Genomic DNA, 21,553 nt, shown 5'->3' on the forward strand with positions numbered 1-21,553 from the left:
TCAGGCCTCCTTAACACTTCAGGGATCTCTATAACTTCCGAGCTCTCACTCGGAGCCGAGATTGTGGGGGTCTGCCTGACCCCTCAGGCCCTGGTCAGAACCGCAAAGTCGCCCCATGGTTTCCTGTGTACCTCGGGGGTCTGCCTGATGTCGGAGCCCTCACTCGGCACTGCCTGAGAGTGCACGTGAGTTATGCGAGTGCGCAGGGGTACTGGTCAATGCAGTTTGTTGAGAGTACAGTAAATGTGCAAACTAGCGTTGGATGGGTACACATACACTAACTATGGAGGAGCTGGAGCACTCACATGGGGGATGTCCCCGGGTCGAGGGGGGGGGGCGCACAGGCAGTGGATGGCCAGACGCAGCCTGTGGAGAACCACGCACCGCTGAGGATGAACACGCATTGATACTGGAGGAGCACACGCAGGATCTGGGCCTTATTCTGTGCCAGTGTGTATGAGCGCACATACGTTCACAGTGCTGTTTGTGTAGAGGAATAGCCCGGGCTGCTGGTGGTGCTGCCCTGCCCCAGTCCGCCCCTGGCACAGAGTGCACTGGAATATATTGGGGCAAATTCGAAGACCCTGGCCCGCTTCGCGGCCATATTACCGGAATGCTGCCAGGCCTAGTGGCAAAACGACAGGGGTCTCGAGGGGGTGGGGGCAGTCTGCGTGCCTCCCTCTGCTCCAAGGCTATATTTATCCCTTTTGATAAACCCTGTCAAGTGCGCCCTGAGGCTGAGAAGGTGCCGGCGCTGACAGGCAGCTCCGGGGAGGGGCTGGCACGCGGGCTGGCTGTCTGTCTGTCTGTCTTTAAGGGGTCAGCTGCCTTCTATAGCTCATTCGGGGACTGCTGTGCTCAGGCTGCGGAGGTGCTCGTGCGAACGGGGTACATACAGGGCGTTGGTCTGCTGTGTGAGCACGGGGCCTAGGACAGCTGCTGCGACCAAGCGCCAGGGGTGCTGCTGAACGGCCCATAACCGGCAGAGACACAGCTGTTCAGTCCGTAACCATCATCCGCCCTGGTCTGGCACTGAATCCAGGCCACAATGCCGGAACCTGCCAAGAAAGCAGGTAAGCGGCCAGATATCAGCGCGGGGATGACGCGTGGGAAAAAGAGAGCGGTCTCGGAGAAATAGACGGGTGGGAATGATATTATATGATATGATAGTTTATTTATATAGCGCCTATACACAATGTGTTTAAAAGCGCTTAATAACTACAGCAGTACTTTTCAAACTATAGGGGGTTGGGAGGGGGCAGGGGATGTGCAGGGGTGAGGGCGAGGCTCTTTAAAAAGGGGTGCGCAATGACTGCTTTTATTATAACATATACAGCCTTCTACTATTTGGGGGCGTGGGTGGGGGGGACACCAATAGTTTTACCCCAGGTTAGCTAAGGATAAAAAGTTTGGATAATTCTTAACTAGAGGTAACCAGATGAATACGGGGATCCGGACAGGTGCATTGGCTAAAGCGAGGACATGGGAGTAAGGGAGGGGGCAAACAGATAAGGGCAGTGTAGAATTGGCTACAAGGGGAGGGGGCGCAGGGACGAGGAAAAGGAGAGGGACATTTGGGGTCAGGAGAAGGGCACGGGCAAAGGGAGTGGGGAATGTGAAAAGGAGAAGGCACATGGAAAAGGGAAGGGCTCTAGAGGCAGGGCCGGGGCACAGAGGTCAGACGAGTGGCCAAAGACACACAGAGGGCATGGGCAAACAAAGGGCAGTGACAGGAACGGGACATGGGGAACAAAAGAAGCCACACGGGGAAAGGGAGAGAGCCACAGGGAAGGGCACCATGTTAACTAACGGGAGAGGATCCTAGGGAAATGAGAACAGGACACGGGGAATAGAAGACGGGCTATGGGGAAAAGAAGACTGGCCATGGGGAAAAGAAGACGGGCCACTGGCCATGGGGAAAAGAAGACGGGCCATGGAGAAAAGAAGACGGGCCACGGGCCATAGGATAAAGAAGACAGGCCTTGGAGAAAAGGAGACGGCCATGGGGAAAAGAAGACGGGCCATGGAAAAGAAGACGGGCCATGGAGAAAAGAAGACGGGCCATGGAGAAAAGAAGACAGCCATGGGAAAAAGAAGACAGGCCATGGAAAAGAAGACGGGCCATGGAGAAAAGAAGACTGTCCATGGGGAAAAGAAGACGGGCCATGGAGAAAAGAAGACGGGTCATGGAGAAAAGAAGACGGGCCACGGGCCATGGGGAAAAGAAGACGGGCCATGGAGAAAAGAAGACGGGCCATAGGGAAAAGAAGACGGGCCATTGAGAAAAGAAGACGGCCATGGGGAAAAGAAGACGGCCATGGGGAAAAAAAGACGGGCCATGGGGAAAAAAAGACGGGCCATGGAAAAGAAGACGGGCCATGGAGAAAAGAAGACGGGCCATGGAGAAAAGAAGACGGGCCGTGGAGAAAAGAAGACTGTCCATGGGGAAAACAAGACAGGCCACGGGGAAAAGAAGACGGGCCATGGGGAAAAGAAGATGGGACATGTGGAAAAGAAGATGGGACAGGGGGAAAAGAAGACGGGCCATAGGGAAAAGAAGACGGACCATGGAGAAAAGAAGACGGGCCACAGGCCATGGGGAAAAGAAGACGGGCCATGGAGAAAAGAAGACGGGCCACGGGCCATAGGGAAAAGAAGACAGGCCATGGAGAAAAGAAGACGGGCCACGGGACATAGGGAAAAGAAGACGGGCCATGGAGAAATGAAGACGGCCATGGGGAAAAGAAGACGGGCCATGGAAAAGAAGACGGGCCATGGAGAAAAGAAGACGGGCCATGGAGAAAAGAAGATGGGCCATGGAGAAAAGAAGACGGGCCATGGGGAAAAGAAGACGGGCCATGGAAAAGAAGACGGGCCATAGAGAAAAGAAGACTGTCCATGGGGAAAAGAAGACGGGCCATGGAGAAAAGAAGACGGGCCATGGGGAAAAGAAGACGGGTCATGGAGAAACGAAGACGGGCCACGGGCCATGGGGAAAAGAAGACGGGCCATGGAGAAAAGGAGACGGGCCACGGGCCATAGGGAAAAGAAGACGGGCCATGGAGAAAAGAAGACGGGCCATGGGGAAAAGAAGACGGGCCATGGGGAAAAGAAGACGGGCCATGGGGAAAAGAAGACGGGCCATGGAGAAAAGAAGACGGGCCATGGAGAATATAAAACAGGGCATGGGGAAAAGAAGACGGGCCATGCAGAAAAGAAGACGGGTCATGGGGAAAAGAAGACGGGCCATGGGGAAAGGAAGACGGCCATGTGGAAAAGAAGACGGGCCATGGGGAAAAGAAGACGGCCAGGGAGAAAAGAAGACGGGCCATGGAGAAAAGAAGACAGGCCACGGGCCATGGGGAAAAGAAGAGGGGCCACGGGCCATGGGGAAAAGAAGATGGACCACAGGCCATGGGGAAATGAAGATGGGCCACGGAGAAAAGAAAACGGGCCATGGGGAAAAGAAGACAGGCCATGGAGAAAAGAAGACTGGCCATGGAGAAAAGAAGACTAGGCATGGAGAAAAGAAGACGGGCCACGGGCCATGGGGAAAATAAGACGGGCCATGGAGAAAAGAAGACTGGCCATGGGGAAAAGAAGACGGGCCTTGGAGAAAAGAAGACGGCCCACAGGCCACAGGGAAAAGAAGATGGGCCATGGAGAAAAGAAAACGGACTGTGGGGAAAAGAAGACAGGCCATGGAGAAAAGAAGATTGGCCATGGAGAAAAGAAGACTGGCCACAGGCCATGGGGAAAAGAAGACGGGCAATGGAGAAAAGAAGACAGGCCACAGGCCATAAGGCAAAGAAGACGGGCCACGGAGAAAAGAAAACGGGCCATGGGGAAAAGAAGACCGGCCATGGAGAAAAGAAGACTGGCCATGGAGAAAAGAAGACAGGCCACATGCCATGGGGAAAAGAAGACGGACCATAGAGAAAAGAAGACAGGCCACGGGCCATGGGGAAAAGAAGACGGGCCATGGAGAAAAGAAGACTGGCCACGGGGAAAATAAAACGGGCCATGGAGAAAAGAAGACGGGCCACAGGCCATAGGGAAAAGAAAACGGGCCATGGAGAAAAGAAAACGGGCCATGGGGAAAAGAAGACTGGCCATGGAGAAAAGAAGACTGGCCATGGAGAAAAGAAGACAGACCACATGCCATGGGGAAAAGAAGACAGGCCATGGAGAAAAGAAGACAGGCCCTGAGGAAAAGAAGACAGGCCATGGAGAAAAGAAGACTGGCCATGGAGAAAAGTAGACTGGCCATGGAGAGAAGAAGACTGGCCATGGAGAAAAGAAGACGGGCCACAGGCCATGGGGAAAAGAAGACGAGCCACGGAGGAAAGAAGACGGGCCATGGAGAAAAGAAGACGGGCCATGGGGAAAGATAGAGGGCTTTGGGGGAAAGACAGAGGGCTTTGGAGGAAAGACAGATGGCTTTGGGAAAGACAGAGGGCTTTGGGGTAAAGACATATGGCTTTGGGGGAAAGACAGAGGGCTTTGGGGAAAGACAGAGGCTTTGGGGAAAGGCAGAGGGCTTTGGAGGAAGACAGATGGCTTTGGGAAAGACAGAGGGTTTTGGGGTAAAGACATATGGCTTTGGGGGAAAGACAGAGGGCTTTGGGGGAAGACAGAGGGCTTTGGGGGAAAGATAGAGTGCTTTGTGGAAAGGCAGAGGGATTTGGGGGAAAGGCAGAGGGATTTGGGGGAAAGACAGAGGGCTTTGGGGGAAAGACAGAGGGCTTTGTGGAAAGGCAGAGGGATTTGGGGGATAGACAGAGGGCTTTGGGGAAAGGCAGAGGGCTTTGGGGAAGACATAGGACTTTGGGGGAAAAGCAGAGGGCTTTGGGGGAGTGGAGCTGGCCATGGGGACAGAGGAGTTTGGTGAATAGGAGAGGGCATATTGGGAAGTTAGAGGGTCATGGAGAAAAGGAGAGAGTCATGGGGAAAGGAAGAGAAGTTTTGGGAAAAAGACGGGTTCCATCAGGGGAAAATGAGGACTTTGGGAAAAGGGAGAGGGGATATTGGAAAGGAAGATGTACAGGAGCGAAAGGTAGAGGGATATACAGAAAGGGTGAGAATCATGGGGAAAGGAAGAGGCGTTTTGGAGGGAAACGACCAGTGTCATGGGGAAGAAAGCGGGGCAGTGAGGAATGGGGGCAGGGGTTCATGTTAAAGGAAGGGGCCACAGGAAAGGAAATAGTCATAGGGAAATGAGTGCAGGGTCAAGGGAAAAGAGAAGGGGCCATGGGGAAGAAGAGAGGTTTCAGGAAAATAAAGATGAGATATGGGTAAGGGAGAGGGGCATTGTGTAAAGTTGTAGAGTCCTGGGAAAAGAGGGAGAGTCATGGGGAAAGGAAGAGGACACATGGAGAAATGAAAAGGTGCCATGTGGAAAGGGAGATTATGACGAGGGTCATGGGGAAATGGGGAGGGGGCCCGGATGTGTTTTATCTAATGTCTAGGAAATACCTATGATTGTAAAAGGGGCCCCTTCTTTAATGGATGGTGAGAGCTGATGCCCCGCTCAAGCAGGGGCATGTGTTGCATCTATTGCATTGGTTCAATAGGCAGCCCAGGCTTGGGGTGCGACGGACCCCACAGTCTTACCATCCAATATGTCGGCCTGAGGTCACCAGAAGAACCTGTGCACCGGATACCCTGCTGTGGGACCTGGTCAGCAATTTTAAAGTGATCCCGGAATGCATTGAAAATCTGAGCCTGGGACTGACTCTCCTCTGACAGGCACTCACCCAGACCGCAGCCTAAGTCACTTCACGTGGATAACTCATGAATGCCAACCTACTACTTCTCCTTATGGTCAAGTTACTACCACTCTCTGAAGTTGAATTACTGCCTCATCTTGTGTGACAAGCTACTACCTCTTGCTGTGGTTGGATAGTGACTTCACCATGTGGTGGACTTAATGCCTCTCTGTGTGATTCACCTACTACCTTCTGCTCCAATTAAAGCACTACCTTGTGCTGTGGTGAAATGACTACCTTGCGTTGTCATTGATTTACTTGCTCACCATGGGGTTCTAAGAATATATTGCACTGCTGTACACTTACTACTCCCCTACAAGACTAGATTGCACTGATGTACACTTACTACTCCCCATTGCAAGCTGTACACTTACTACGCCCCTCAAAGACTATACTGCACTCCTGTACACTTACTACGCCCCTCAAAGACTATAATGCACTGCTGTACACTTACTCATTTCCCCCAAAGTCTATATTGCACTGCTGTACACTTACTACACCCCTCAAAGACTATATTGCACTTCTGTACACTTACCCATTTCCCCAAAGACTATATTGGGCTGCTGTACACTTATGATTCCCCTCAAAGACTATATTGCACTTCTGTACACTTACCCATTTCCCCAAAGACTATATTGGGCTGCTGTACACTTATGATTCCCCTCAAAGAATATATTGCACTGCTGTACACTTACTACTCCCCTCAAAGACTATATTGCACTGCTGTACACTTGCTATTCCCCCTCAAAGACTATATTGCACTGCTGTACACTTACTACTCCCCTCAAAGACTATATTGCACTGCTGTACACTTGCTATTCCCCCTCAAAGACTATATTGCACTGCTGTACACTTACTACTCCCCTCAAAGACTATATTGCACTGCTGTACACTTGCTATTCCCCCTCAAAGACTATATTGCACTGCTGTACACTTACTACTCCCCTCAAAGACTATATTGCACTGCTGTACACTTGCTATTCCCCCTCAAAGACTATATTGCACTGCTGTACACTTGCTATTCCCCCTCAAAGACTATATTGCACTGCTGTACACTTACTACTCCCCTCAAAGACTATATTGCACTGCTGTACACTTACTACTCCCCTCAAAGACTATATTGCACTGCTGTACACTTGCTATTCCCCCTCAAAGACTATATTCCATTGCTGTACACTTGCTCATTTCCCCCAAAGACTATACTGCACCGCTGTACACTTGCTCATTTGCCCAAAGACTATATTGCATTTCTGGACACTTACTATTTTCCAAATCCAAATCGTCATTATAGGAAATGTTTTTTGAAGTTTAAATTTAACCTGTGTTTGACAAAACAGGTGCTCCGTCGGTGGCAAAAAGTTCCTAGTGACAATTGGTATTGTTGTTTTTGCGGCCCAAGTGGCTCTTGGAAACTTTTAGACACTTGGGGCCTGATTCATAGAAACGTTTTATAATAGTGCAATCCCATAGGAAAACGTTCTGTGAATCGGACCCTTGATTTTCTGCCCATCACTGGAAAGGGAAAGGCTCTGTTTTTTCCAGCAATTTTTGGGGGGCTGACATCATCACAATGACTGGGATCTTGACCTTTGAAAGACTTGTACAGCCGGACGCACAACTTCTGTAGTCACATCACTTGTTGGTTTCTTTGACAGCCTGGGCCTTGATGCCAGAGCTCTGTAATGATGTGTATCCATGTAATTTTATATGAGTATCTTTTAGTGACATTTTAAAGCGCACTTCCTTTCTTGGATTGATTGTTAATGTGGATCTCCTGGTTGACTTGGTTTAAGATACATTTTTTTGGGGGGCGGGGTGAATTTTATGGATTTTCTGAAGACTTTGCCTCTTTTTTTTGATGTATTCCATGTTTGATGATTTGTTTAGATGTTTTTCTTGGTGAAAGGTTATTTTTATAGCTATAAGACCAAATAAAATAAAAATAAAAATTATAAAAACGTACTACTTTTCTCTAAAGACTATATTGCACTGCTGCAAACTTACTACTCCCCCAAAGACTAGGGTGCACTCATGTACACTTACTACCGTACCCTATGCCCAATGAACTACTGCATCCATTACTCAACGTACTGCATCACTGATGTACACTTACTACTCCCCATTGCAAGCTGTACACTTACTACGCCCCTCAAAGACTATACTGCACTCCTGTACACTTACTACGCCCCTCAAAGACTATACTGCACTCCTGTACACTTACTACACCCCTCAAAGACTATATTGCACTTCTGTTCTCTTACCCATTTCCCCAAAGACTATATTGGGCTGCTGTACACTTATGATTCCCCTCAAAGAATATATTGCACTGCTGTACACTTACTACTCCCCTCAAAGACTATATTGCACTGCTGTACACTTGCTATTCCCCCTCAAAGACTATATTCCATTGCTGTACACTTGCTCATTTCCCCCAAAGACTATACTGCACTGCTGTACACTTACTACACCCCTCAAAGACTATATTGCACTTCTGTTCTCTTACCCATTTCCCCAAAGACTATATTGGGCTGCTGTACACTTATGATTCCCCTCAAAGAATATATTGCACTGCTGTACACTTACTACTCCCCTCAAAGACTATATTGCACTGCTGTACACTTGCTATTCCCCCTCAAAGACTATATTCCATTGCTGTACACTTGCTCATTTCCCCCAAAGACTATACTGCACCGCTGTACACTTACTACACCCCTCAAAGACTATATTGCACTTCTGTTCTCTTACCCATTTCCCCAAAGACTATATTGGGCTGCTGTACACTTATGATTCCCCTCAAAGAATATATTGCACTGCTGTACACTTACTACACCCCTCAAAGACTATATTGCACTTCTGTTCAGCCTACTGCCTCTCCATTTGATGCACTACCTCACCATGTTGTTGACTTAATGCTTCAGCCCGTGGTCCACTTACAACCTCATTCCATTCACGACTTGCTACCTCACTCTATGCTCTATCTACGACTACCTATTCTTGAACTGCTTCCTCACCCTCAGCTCTGGTTACTGCCTCAGTCCATGGTTGATTTAGGACCTCAACCTCTTCTCCAATTACGGTCTTACTTTGAAGTCAACGCACTACTCCTGTCTGAACTCAGCTCACAAACACACTCTACACGTCACCTACTACTCCCTGTACTCGACTTAGAGTTTCACTCTATGCACCACATTCTACCTTGCCCACAGTTCATCTTTCTACCCCACCCAGTGGTCAAATTTCTACCCCACACTGTGGTCGACGTACTCCGTTTCCTTGACCCCAACATGGTATCTCCCCAGGTTCTTGACTTGCTGCCTTCCCCATGTTTCATCTATATGCTTACCCCCTCGTCCACTTCCTACTCCCTGTGCTTGAAAACATTCTCACCCTGTGCTCCACTTTCTACCTCGCCAAGTGGTCACCTTAATCGCTTGCCCTGTTCTCAACACGCTATTTTACCATGGGCTCGACTTACTGACTGCCTTGCCACTACTACATTTACTTGCTCACCCTGTGCTTAACTTACATTCCCACACTGTGCTCCACTTCCTGCATTGCCCTGTGGTCACCTTTCTTGGATGTACTACCTCACGCTGTCCTCCACTTGTCCCTCTCCCAGTGCTCGACCTAGAACAATGATGTGTTCTCTACAATCGTTCTCACTATGTGCTTGGCTTATTTCCTTCCCCTTGTTCATTTATTACCTCACCGTCTGTCCCACTTACTGCCTCATCAAGTGTACCATATGGTATCTGCTCCACGTCCTACCTCACAACTGTGCCTTAGATTACCTCACCACGTGCACCACTTACTATTTCACTAGATGCTGCATGTGCCATCTCACCCTGTATAGCACTTATTACCGTGCCCTGTTCTCAGCCTTTGATCTCACCATGGCCTAGATTTATTGCCTTGCTCTCTGCTTCGATTTGCAAGCTTATCATGTGCTTCACGTATACCTCACCAGGTGTTCCACTTACTACCTAACCACAGGGTCTACTTACTACCTCACCATGTGCTCTACTTGCTACCTTACCGCGTGCTCCACTTACTACCTCGCCACGTGCCCCACTTAAGCCTGCACTTCCTATTACACATACATCCTCACCCTGTGCTTTCCTTAGTGGCTTCTTAGTGCTGTGCCCTGTGTTCGACTTACCACCTCACCCAGTTATTGATTTGTTGCCTCATCGTGTGGCGATTTACTTCCTCACCCTACTTTTAACATGCTATCTCACCCTGTGGTCAATTTACGACCTCACCTTGATACCGATTTCTTTCCTTACTATGTGGCTGACTTACTTTCTTGCCCTGTTGTCAACTTACTACCTCGACTTGTAGTCAACTTACTATCTCACCCTGTGATTGCTTTACTACCTCTTCCAGTGCTCTACGTATTACCCATCCCTATGCTCCACTCATTTCAACACCCTGTGCTTAGTATACTACCAAACGCTGTGTTAAACTTAGTACTCCGCCCTGAGCCCCACGTACTATTCTGCCATGTGGTTGACTTACACGTTCACCCTGTGGTTGGCTTACTACCACAACCTATGCTCAGTTTACTACTGCACACTGCAGCTGACCTAGTACTTCGCCCTGTGGTCCACTTACTACCTCTTCCAGTCCCTTGATCCAATCTTCTGCCCTTGAGACACTTTCTTAGGAGGAATGAATCCACGAGACTTTGATATATCAGCAATATAATATCAGATACGTTTCTAATACCGGAGGATCACGATAAATGTGCTGATTATCCCTCAGAGGGATTGCAGTGCAGTGATGCAGGAGAGAGCACTGCGCTATACAAGTATCCGCCACTGTTTGAGCCACAGGCACGCATCAGAGGACAGCATTAGCAATCATTGGACTTCAGTTCAGTTGTTGTCTATTGCAAAGTTAAGAAGAACATGCGATTATTTGCCTTCAAGGTGGAAGACTCGAAGTGCCCACGACTTGCCCATGTACCTTGCCTGAGCTTTCTCTAGGAGAACATGCAGCAACAGAGACCATTACGTTCTTTCCCATGAGGCTTGTCTCCATCAGTGGCGTGTCCATGGAGGGGACTGGGGTGGCATGTGCTACCCCGGGAATATGATCCCTAAACTATGATCATTTTGTGTGTGTGCACTCGTACTTCATGTCACCCCTGCGTAAGTCAGTGCCACACTTGGGTCCCCCCATTCAAAGAGTCTGAACACGCCCCATGTCTCAATACAGTCTCAAACAGCGATGGAATTCCCTCTAGTCCATTTACTGTCCATACATGTCTTTCCCTTAAGAGGCATTGGGGAGAGGGATGGGACCTTCTCCAGGGAGCCATGGGCTCAGTTAAAGCAGGAGTCGATGCAGGGCCAGGCTCCAATGAGAATAGCAGAATGCACAAGTCCCCTCCCTCTTCCACCACAAGCTCATCGCTGTACCAGACAAAGGGCACCGCAAAGTTCCACGTGGAACATCTTTTCTTTGTACCTAGGACCCATCTTCCTTCTTCCACCACAAGGTCCTCGCTGTACCAGACAAAGGGCACCGCAAAGTTCCACGTGGAATATCTTTTCTTTGTACCTAGGACTCATCTTCCCTCTTCCACCACAAGATCATCACTGTACCAGACAAAGGGCACCACAAAGTTCCACGTGGAATATCTTTTCTTTGTACCTAGGACCCATCTTCCCTCTTCCACCACAAGGTCCTCACTGTACCAGACAAAGGGCACCGCAAAGTTCCACGTGGAATATCTTTTCTTTGTACCTAGGACCCATCTTCCCACTTCCACCACAAGATCATCGCTGTACCAGACAAAGGGCACCACAAAGTTCCATGTGGAATATCTTTTCTTTGTACCTAGGACCCATCTTCCCTCTTCCACCACAAGGTCCTCACTGTACCAGACAAAGGGCACCGCAAAGTTCCACGTGGAATATCTTTTCTTTGTACCTAGGACCCATCAAGACGAATGTCTGACATCTATCATGACCTCTCTCCCACTGTAGAGCATCTTCCTTGAAGGGGTCCTTCCCATAGAAACCATCTATTCTAACAAACCATGATCACGCCTCTGTGGCTGTCATTGGAAGTGTTGTTGTAGCCATGTACAGTTGGCAAAGGAGATCTGAGCAAAATCTTTAAAAAAAAGTGGTTCCCAGGTGATTTATAAGAAGAGTGGAAATAACAGGGACATTTTTGAAAAGTAAGCGAAGGACGTTGAATTTTCTTAAAAGACTAATTGTTTCTTACACAGGACAAGTGCACAGATATAAGTAAAAGAGAACAACGAGCTATCAAATACAACTAAAACGAATATGGCAGGGAAGCTGTTGGCAGATATCTTCAAGGTGTAAAGAAAATGTACTTGCGGTCCGAGGCCAACAAATTCTCCAAAACCCTCAAAGTAAAATCACATTTATTTGATCACAACTGCTGACAGCCCGTGGAACTGACATGTTCACAAAGTTAAAACCGTGCATTACCTTCTCTACAACCTGACTAAAAGGACTACTCTTAACACATCACTGACACTGCAGGGTAGTTCTTGTCTGGGTGCATTTTTGCAATGGGGTGTACGCAGCCCTGGAGTAGGACCTCTGTAGTGCAATCATAAGCCTGATATAGTCCATGTATGTATGTTAGCCTACATGTTCAGGTGCTGTCAACATATGACTAGCGCAGTCTTGTATGCCCCCAAAAGTTGTTCATATGTCAGACACAGATACCATATGCAAGTTATAGCTTTTCAGGTACTGCCATCCTTTGCCTTGTGCACCCCAATAATGGTCTCATATTGCTGGAATACTCTGTATGAGCAGCAATTATATCCTAGGTGCAGCCTCAAATCTATAAATATTGTCATCACATGGCTATCGGGGCGCCATATGTAAGGTATAGCCTTGCAGATGACGTATTGCATGTCAAGTGCAGACAACTGCCCCAATAATGCCAGCATGTTCCTGGTGTAGTCCCCACGTGTAAGGTTTAGCCCCAATTGTCTTGCTGCTGCCAGTTGCATTACCAAATATCCCAATGTGATATGGTACGATAAGTAATTTACAACACGCCTGTACACAAGTGTTTCTAGGAGCAATAAAATGAGGGGGGGAGGACAAGACAAACGATGTTACTCGGCCTTGTGTTATTCAGATCGAGGATCAGTTGACTGATAGAGCCACCATATCTTAGGTCATTTGCTGGTATTACCCAAATTGTTCGTTTACAATTGTTCGAATGACACAATTGTTCGAATAATAGGGGTCCTAATTGACCTTCTGCACAATTGACTGTATGGTAATTTTAATATATTTTATGGGTTGGGTTGGTGTAATAATAATATAAAGGGATTGGGAGGGGGGTTGGATTGGGTTGGGGGCTGCGGGGGGTTTCCCCCGCATATATATCCTAATTGACCGTTTAAATTCGGTCAATTGTGCAGAAGGTCAATTGTTATTCGAACAATTGACAATCGAACAATTCGTATACAACCCATTTGCTGCTGCCTTCATGTGCCAAGTGCGACCTCAAATGTCACAATAATTAAATCATGTCTCACAGGCCAGCAGGCAATGGAAAATGCACCTGGGCACACAGTCAGGCACGCACAGGCAGAAGACCTGCACAGGGGAACCAACAAGCATATATTTTGCCTGCGTGTTTCTCTTTCTTAAAATGTTCGGATTGGTATGATTTGACTGTGGCATAATTGTTTGTGGCGGATTTGACCGTAGTTAATTTCGCTGCGCGCCCAATTTTGCCATGGGCAAAATCATATCAATCCACCCCCCCTCATTCCCTCCCCAATACATCCCCACCGCTCTCCCCTACCTCCGCCTAAATACATCTGCACCTCCCTCCCCCCCACTTACCTTTCACCCTCTGCTTTACATCGGACCCTGCGGTGGCAGTTCCATCCCTGCAACGCGGGTCGGAACTGACACCGCAGGGTCCCTTTCTCTGTTTTTTTTTTAAGTCCCCTGCTTCCAATGTCCTGGAAGCGGGGGACACCCCTCTAACCCCCGTTACCATTATAGTGAGCAAGGGGAGTGGGAGATACCCCCACAACCATCTTTTTCACTATAATGGAACCGTATAGCCAAGTTGACAGAATTTTTGGTTGCACGATCATTTCGTACAGCCTAAATTCGGTCAAATGGGCCATACGGTCAAAATAATTTGGTCAAAATAAATCGGTCAAATTGGCCAATACCAAATGTTAAATACATGTTTATCAGCACTTGCAGAATTATTCTGAGGCTGTGCAAGGAAAGGCCCCTGCAGGGCTTTGGGCATTTGTCCAATTTTTTAAAGGACCTTCCCATTTCAGTGTGCCCGAGTAGGTTCATGCGCACAAGCAAAATGTGAAATGAATGTATATCAGCAACTGAAATTAAGATCTGAGTCTCCTGCTGAGGGTGACAGATCCACGGAGCGCTCCTGCCATTTATTACATGTTTTAAAGAACCTTCCCAGTCCTGTCATAAATAGTATTTTTTCTATTTTAGCATCCTTTAAATAAAAAGAAAACATTACAAAATACATACAGCTCTTTGAGGGCATTGCCTTCCCTGCCGGTGCCTCACAATATTAGTAGTGATGACAAGGGCTCGTGGACACTTTGCATTGGCTGCTTCCGCTGTCACTCATTGCCAGTTCGAGTGGCGGCTGCAGCCGGCGCTCTTTCCATGAAAGAACAGCGGCAGAAACAGTCAATGGAAAATGACCAGTGCAAACCGTCAATTGACATGCATGCGCTCGCAACACATGGGTGTGGAGCGTGAAGGAAGAATGTTAAAACACAGGCCCAACTGGTAATTCATCCACTAATTCTATCCTGCCTTCCCAGCACTCCATGCACCAATTTACATTCCAAGAGAGGATCTGCTAGAAACCAGGCCAACCGCCACTGGCTGCGCCTTCTGATATGTGTACGATGTCTGCTGACAACCTCTTATCATTGCGAGTCCATACATTGGTATTCCTGCAAAACACCGAATAAGGTATGTCAACCGATTTATAAAGGAGAAATCATGCGTTTATTAAATAAAGATCTGGTGCATTTCGGATGAGAGTCCTTTTTCAAGAACCAGCCTGAGTGCACTGCTAAAATCTGCCCTCCACTGCTGTTATCTTAGAAGTCAGCATCCTAACTGGCTCCATCTCTCTCCTTGTCTGACAACAATGAGATATTCTTGTCTCATTTCATTTTATTTATATTTTCCATTTGTAAAGCGCCTAAGCCCTCCGGCATCAGGGCGCTGTTGCATACCAGTTGTATGAAGCTTTGGGACTAAAACAAGAAACACACGAATGTCAGTGGTCACAAGGGGGATCGACAATGACTAGCAGTGCTTAGGGAAAGAGACAAGTTTTCAGGGCTTTGCGGAAGGCCAAGTAAGATTCCTGTGTTCTGAGATCCGTTGGTATGGAGTTCCATTAGTGTGCTGCGACTGTTTGTAGGTGAAACCAACTGTGTACCCCGAAGGCCGTGTAAGAAGACGGCACGCCCTGCCATATGTTTATGGCTTTTTACATAAGGGGTACCTGGCTAGCGCCCTAATCTGCCAGGTTACTTTATGCAAACAATCAATAAAAATGGATCAGGGTGAATCTTAGATAGACCAAATAGATGTCCTAATACATTCAGGGACATTGATACACTTTTGCTAAAAAAACAATGTATTCAATCATAATTGCATACAATCAATACAAAAACACATATTGCACATATTATTAATAACGTGAACCATATAGGGTAACCCAAGGGCACTTCCTAGACACTTTCCACATACATTCCCCATTACAAATACAAATCCCACATATGTACTATTGTGACGCAGTAATCTTCGGAGGCATGGGGATAAGGAGAGGGGGCCTAGTGCTTAGAAGAGATGGCATACGGTTAATAAGAGATGGCATGGGAATATGAAGAGAGGCCCAGGGCTAGGAAAAGGTGGCATTGGTCTAAGAAGAGATGGCATGGGGATACTGAGATGGGCCAGGACTAAGAAAAGATGGCATTGGGATTAGGAGAGGGGGCCAGGTCTAAGAAGGGATGGCATGGGGATTAGGAGAGGGGCCCTGGGGCTAAGAAGAGATGGCATATCGATAAGGAGAGGGGGGCAGGTCTAAGAAGGGATGGCATGGGGATATGGAGAGGGGGCCTGGGGCTAAGAAGAGATGGCATAGCGATAAGGAGAGGGGGGCAGGTCTAAGAAGAGATGGGCTAGGGCTGAGAAGAGATGGCATGGGCCTAAGAAGATATGTCATGGGGACCTAGGGCTATGACACAGATGGCATAGGGATAAGGAGAGGGGGCCAGGTCTAAGAAGGGATGGCATGGGAATAAGGAGAGGGGGGCAAGTCTAAGAAGAAATGGCATGGGGATAAGGAAAGGGACCCGGGTCTAAGAAGAAATGGCATGGGGATAAGGAAAGGGGGCCCAGGTGTAAGAAGAGATGGCATGTGGGTATGGAGAGGGGACCTGGGGCTAAGAAGAGATGGCATGGTGATAAGGAGAGGGGGCGAATGGAAGGCATGGGGATAAGGAGAGGGGGCCAGGTCAAAGTAGGGATGGCATGGGGGTATGGAGAGGGGGCCTGGGGCTAAGAAGAGATGGCATGGGGGTAATGAGAGGGGGGCAAGTCTAAGAAGAGATGCATGGGGATAAGGAGAGAGGGCCAGGTCTAAGAAGAGATGGCATGGGGATATGAAGAGATGGCATAGGGCTAAGAAGAGATGGCATGGGGATAAGGAAAGGGTGCCGGGTCTAAGAAGGAATGGCATGGGAGTAGGAAGAGGGTTCCTGGGGCTAAGAAGAGATGGCATAGGGCTAGGAAGAGATGGTATAGGGCTAAGAAGAGATGGCATAATGCTTAAGTGAATGGGGAACATGTAAGTAAAGAAAGGGGCGGAGCAATCGGCCGAGTGGAGGTTTTGGCATCTGTTGCACTTCAATAGCTGTGAAAGATCAGTACCAGTTAATTGATGCAGGACTGGAATGACTTTAATAGCTGCTATTGCATGTTATGATAGTGGGAACATGTCCCGATTGGGTAGGGTAAGTTGTGATAATTGAAGATGTGACAGCTGGAGAAATTTGACAGGTGTATGGGGGGGCCAACACACATTTATTTGCCGGCGCTTTTTTCTCTGAGGTGTATGCGCCTTGATTTTACACTGGCATAAGCGTAACACTCCTCTGTGCCATAAAATATGCCACGACAAACATGAGCTCCTCAGTGTCTGTTGAATGGAGAGGTAATGATAGGGTCAGGGTAATGGTACGGGTTACGTTTGTGATCACAAAGGGCATTACGGGAGAATTGTTGGATAAAAGTAGCCAGTGGAATTGGTATCATGTAATTGACCTTGGAGCAATTCTTATTAGTGTACGAACAGTGGCTTAAGAAATGGAGGGCTATGCAATCGTCTGTGATGTCCTTCTGGCGCAGCCTGAGACAGTCAACGCTTCTTCTTGCCATTTTGCATTGGCATGGTGGCAACCCCTCATACTGCACAAGCAGGGAAGGGCTTTCCCTTTGCTCTCTCTTTTCCTAGGACCACCCCTTAGGAGTGCTCACTGGGGGCAATAGTACATCATCACCATTAACTGTTGGCCGCGACGGATCTGGAGAAAGCTTTGAGAGCCGGTTGGGTGCTCTTTGTGAATGATACCTGGAATTGTTTTGGGAAAAGAGGCCACTATTTTGACTAGATTGGCATCTTAGTGGAAAGGCTTTTGGATATCTGTGATATTTTTGAGAAAAAACGAATTGAGAAATTACCAAATTTTTGGGACCGAAAACTAAATTACTTTGTGCTTTTTTTTACTTTTTTTAATATAATGTAGGAGAGTCACCCTGCACCCCCTTCTCACTCCCTTCACTAACCTATACCCTTACCCCACCTATTATTTACCCAAAATATACCAAAATACATACTATTCTCAAATAAATTAGGTCATTTCTCATTCGTTTTCTTTTGTATTAGGTTACTTGTAAGGATTCAAAGGTTTTTTGCCTGCAGTAGTGGGGCTGGCCTCTAGAGGTGTCTGATCACACATACACGTACCATAGTTCAAACCTTTTTCATCATTACATTTTTCCCAGGGTTCGTTAGTTGCTGATCTGTTTTCCCCACTTTTTGGATTACCCCCTTAACATTGATTCAAAAGAGGACAGCGCTTTGTCCTGTACAACTCCAGTGGTTTCTCTTCTGCTACACATCCTGCCTTGTTTTCTTGCTGTTACTGTTGTGAGTTTGGAATAAGACCTCTTTATTATTTGGGTTCTTGCTTAGATTTCCGTATTGTGTGGCGGTTGAGGGGAGGTCAGAAGAACGTTACCTGAATGTGTGATCAATGGCGCCACATTTCATATTGACCGCTTTGGTTTGTATATGTGTAATGCTGCATCGCTGGCTGCAGAGGGATCTGGTGTGCTGCATTATTACTCCAGGAAGCTCTGGCAGTGATATCTTTGGGGGAAACACATGCTGGAAGATCCTGCTGTAAAGCAGACATCAGATCAGAGCATGGAGACATTCAAATGGAGTCTTTCCCTGCAACTGCACCACATCCCTTAGAGACTATGGGGCCGATTCATGGAATATTTGCCCGGCTCAAAGTGACTTTGCACTGCCGACACAAACCCTGATTCATGGAACCGTGCAAAGTCTGAGCAACGTAATTTTTTACTGAAAAAATGACTATGCGGTGACTTTGCCCGGACTTTGAACTGCAAAAATACACTTTGCACAGTTCCATGAATCAGGGTTTGTGTCGGCAGTGCAAAATCACTTTCCGGCAGTGCAAATTTACTTTGAACCGGGCAAATATTCCATGAATCAGGCCCTATGTCGCAACATCTGAAAGACGAATGCAAATAAAAACAAGCTCAAAGTATGCACTTTTTATTTGCATTAATGAGAGACATGTGCAAACCCACTTGTTCTCAAATGTGGCCTGTGCATTTCAGGGTCCTGGACAGCAGTTGAAATGATGATGTGCCGGGCAGGCTACGACAGTACACACAGCACCCGCGTGGGTACCGGGTGTGCATTTCACAGTGACAGGCCGTTTTAATGAAATGCATGGCACAATACAGCATTTCTCTCTCTTTTCAAAGGGTAGACATGCAAATGGGCTGCCAGCAGCTCAACCCACTGCTGCTCCACATTCAAATAATACATGAAAAGCCACAGAGAATGCTTTTGTTTTCTGTGTATTTTAAAGCGCATTCTGTTTGTGAATATTGGAAGAAACAGCTCCAGGTATACTGATATACACAAATGCACATTGGGGTAAAAAGGGAATTTGATTGTGTGCGTTGAACATTGAAATGCCCTTTGTGAATTCGGTGCATCTTTTTTGGCGCAACTCTTACGCCAAGAAAAGTTTCGAGAATCTGCTCCTGCAAGTTTATCTTCAAAAGGGCTTTCAGCATCTTCTAAAAAGGGTTTGATATTGCACATCTGGTTGGAGGCCAGTTTCCCTTTCGCCCCGCTTTCCCCTTGTGCTGAATTTACTGCTTTGTATTTTAGTTCTTGAATGCCTATGAACGTATTCAAACTTGCCAAATGTTCCGATACACAGCGGCATGTAGCGGCTTTCCTCGTAGCAAGGAAAACAGTGACAAAGCACTACGCAATGCAACCCAGAAATTAGAACTCTCAGAGGCAGTATACATTTCGGGGTCCCATATAGAGTTAGGGTAATGATAAGTGTTGCAGCTGTGCTCATAACAAATAATATTTTAACATTTATATAGTGCTACGAACCCTCAGGTATCTGAGCGCTGCTTATTATTACCCACGGTGTGTGGTGCTCATTTATCGAGCTCAAAAGGATGAGTTTGGCCCTGTCAGCAGGCTCTGCACAAGTGTCAAAGCGAGCGCTCTACTCGCTGTGCTATCGGACCAGCTAAGGTCAAGGTTGTGGTTTGTGTAAGGCTAGGCATCGTAGTTAGTTTTCTGGAAAGGGTTAAGGCTAGTATTAAAGTAGTTGTTGTTTTTCGAAGGAACTGCTTTGCTTGTTTGACCCCTTATGGAATTCCAAAAAAATCAAAAATCGTAGTGTGGGCCCCAAGGTTGAGGTTGGGCTTTAGGGTTATAGTGGGGACAGGTAAAGTTAAAGTTAGAGTTGCACTTAATGTGAGTGTCAATGTCTAGGTAAGGGCTATAGTTGCAATTGTAAGGATATGATTAGAGTAAGGTCAGTGCTTTAAATGGGATATGAAATCGACAAGGGCAATAAGAGTCATACAACTAGATTTGGAAGGAGGCCTGAAAAGTATCTGTCACAGACTAAAAAGTAACTAAGGAACCCACTATAAGCGTTGTGACTTATGGAACATTTTCGATCTATTAAAATATACACCTGTCTTTAAAGGGAGAACAATCTGTTTATAAAGGTGTGTTAAATGTAAGATTATTAATCAGTAGTCAACTTAGAATACAAAGTAATCTAAACCAAAAACGAAATCAGATCGATGCAGGTTCCAATCCCTGTAAACTAGCTAAGGATGTTAAGGTACCTGCTGCAGAGATATTCCTGAGCCCTGCAGGCCCCAATCTCCTGTCCCCGTGAGATTGTGGAAAGAGCGGAATGTCCGGAATACAGCACTCTGTGCGCGCTATCGTGCAGCACTCTGCAATTTTAGGGTCACGTTTAGCGTTGGGCCTACAATGGAGGATGATTTTAGGGTGCGATGCGCGATACCACGCGCTGCAGTTCCCACGTTCAGCCCAATGCATAGTGCCCTGTCTTGGACAGATCCAATGTCTAAGCATGAGAGACGATGCCAAAAAAAGGACATCTGTATTTTATCTGCAAACTGCACTCCACTTACAGAGCTGAAAATAGAAATGCTGCAGCCGGCAGGATGCGCGAGCTGGGGCCCCAAAGAGGGCATCTCAAGTGTCACAGATACGGCGACAAGTGCTAAGGGCACTGAACCCCGCGCAGGGCAGGGCAGGTGCCTGTGACTGGCTAGTAGCTATACTCTGACCGAGTCTTCCTCGTTACGCACCTTACGCCAGGGAGGCTAGTTCCTCACCCCTGAGCGGCATGTCCAGGATCTTCAATTCTTCTGTCGCTTCTGCCCCGGCCGCTATGAGATCCTCAAGGACTCGCTTTGACAGTCTTTACCCTAACTGACTCTCAAATCTAGGTGTAGCCTCCATCAGCGCCCACTACATGGTGAAACCTACTGTTTTGTGAAACCTAGGCCTCTCTCCCCATATAAAGGACTCTCAGATCTAGGCATTTAGCCAAATTGTGAATGTTAGCTGCGAGACATATAACCCACTAGCCCAAAAGCTCAAATTCCTGCATACTTAACTCATACAAAAATCCACAACCACCTCTCGCACAGCAAACCACACGTACCTCACCACCACAACAACAAACACATAAGCGGCACCAACAGCACACGGGGACTGACATCAATCCGGTACTCACACCCAAGCTCAGCGCACAGTGAAAACCGAACTGAAGCTGCCAAGAGGACAACACTTCTCTCACTTTCCTACTCCCTCTTCACCCGACTAACCCCACCCCGCCTTCTCGTTTGCAGATCCGCCTGAGCGCCTGCGGACCAATTCCATTGGTGGCGGTGCGCAGTACAAATACCTTTAACATTAACAAAGGGGGCATCAGGTTTTCCTAATGATGGATCAGAACTGTGATGAGGAAGAGTAGGAGTCATTAAGTAAACATATATTACCACCTCATATGTTTTCCTTGTCACAGTCCTTATTCAAATGAGAATGTTAGTCATGATCTGGACCCCAAAGAA

General features: G+C 47.4%; 1 protein-coding gene across 1 annotated transcript in view; it reads left to right on the forward strand.

The window, feature by feature from the left end:
- Nucleotides 1-757: 757 nt before the first annotated feature.
- MYBPC3 (myosin binding protein C3) overlaps nucleotides 758-21,553 on the forward strand; it is a 278,233-nt gene continuing 257,437 nt past the window's right edge. The window contains exon 1 of the mRNA XM_069623114.1: nucleotides 758-1,073. Coding sequence (XP_069479215.1) covers nucleotides 1,049-1,073 — 25 coding nt within the window. The 5' untranslated portion in view covers nucleotides 758-1,048. The remainder of the gene's footprint in view (nucleotides 1,074-21,553) is intronic.

The sequence above is a fragment of the Ambystoma mexicanum genome, chromosome 11, assembly GCF_040938575.1.
Source record: "Ambystoma mexicanum isolate Mex_15411 chromosome 11, UKY_AmexF1_1, whole genome shotgun sequence".
NCBI classification, from domain to species: domain Eukaryota; kingdom Metazoa; phylum Chordata; class Amphibia; order Caudata; family Ambystomatidae; genus Ambystoma; species Ambystoma mexicanum.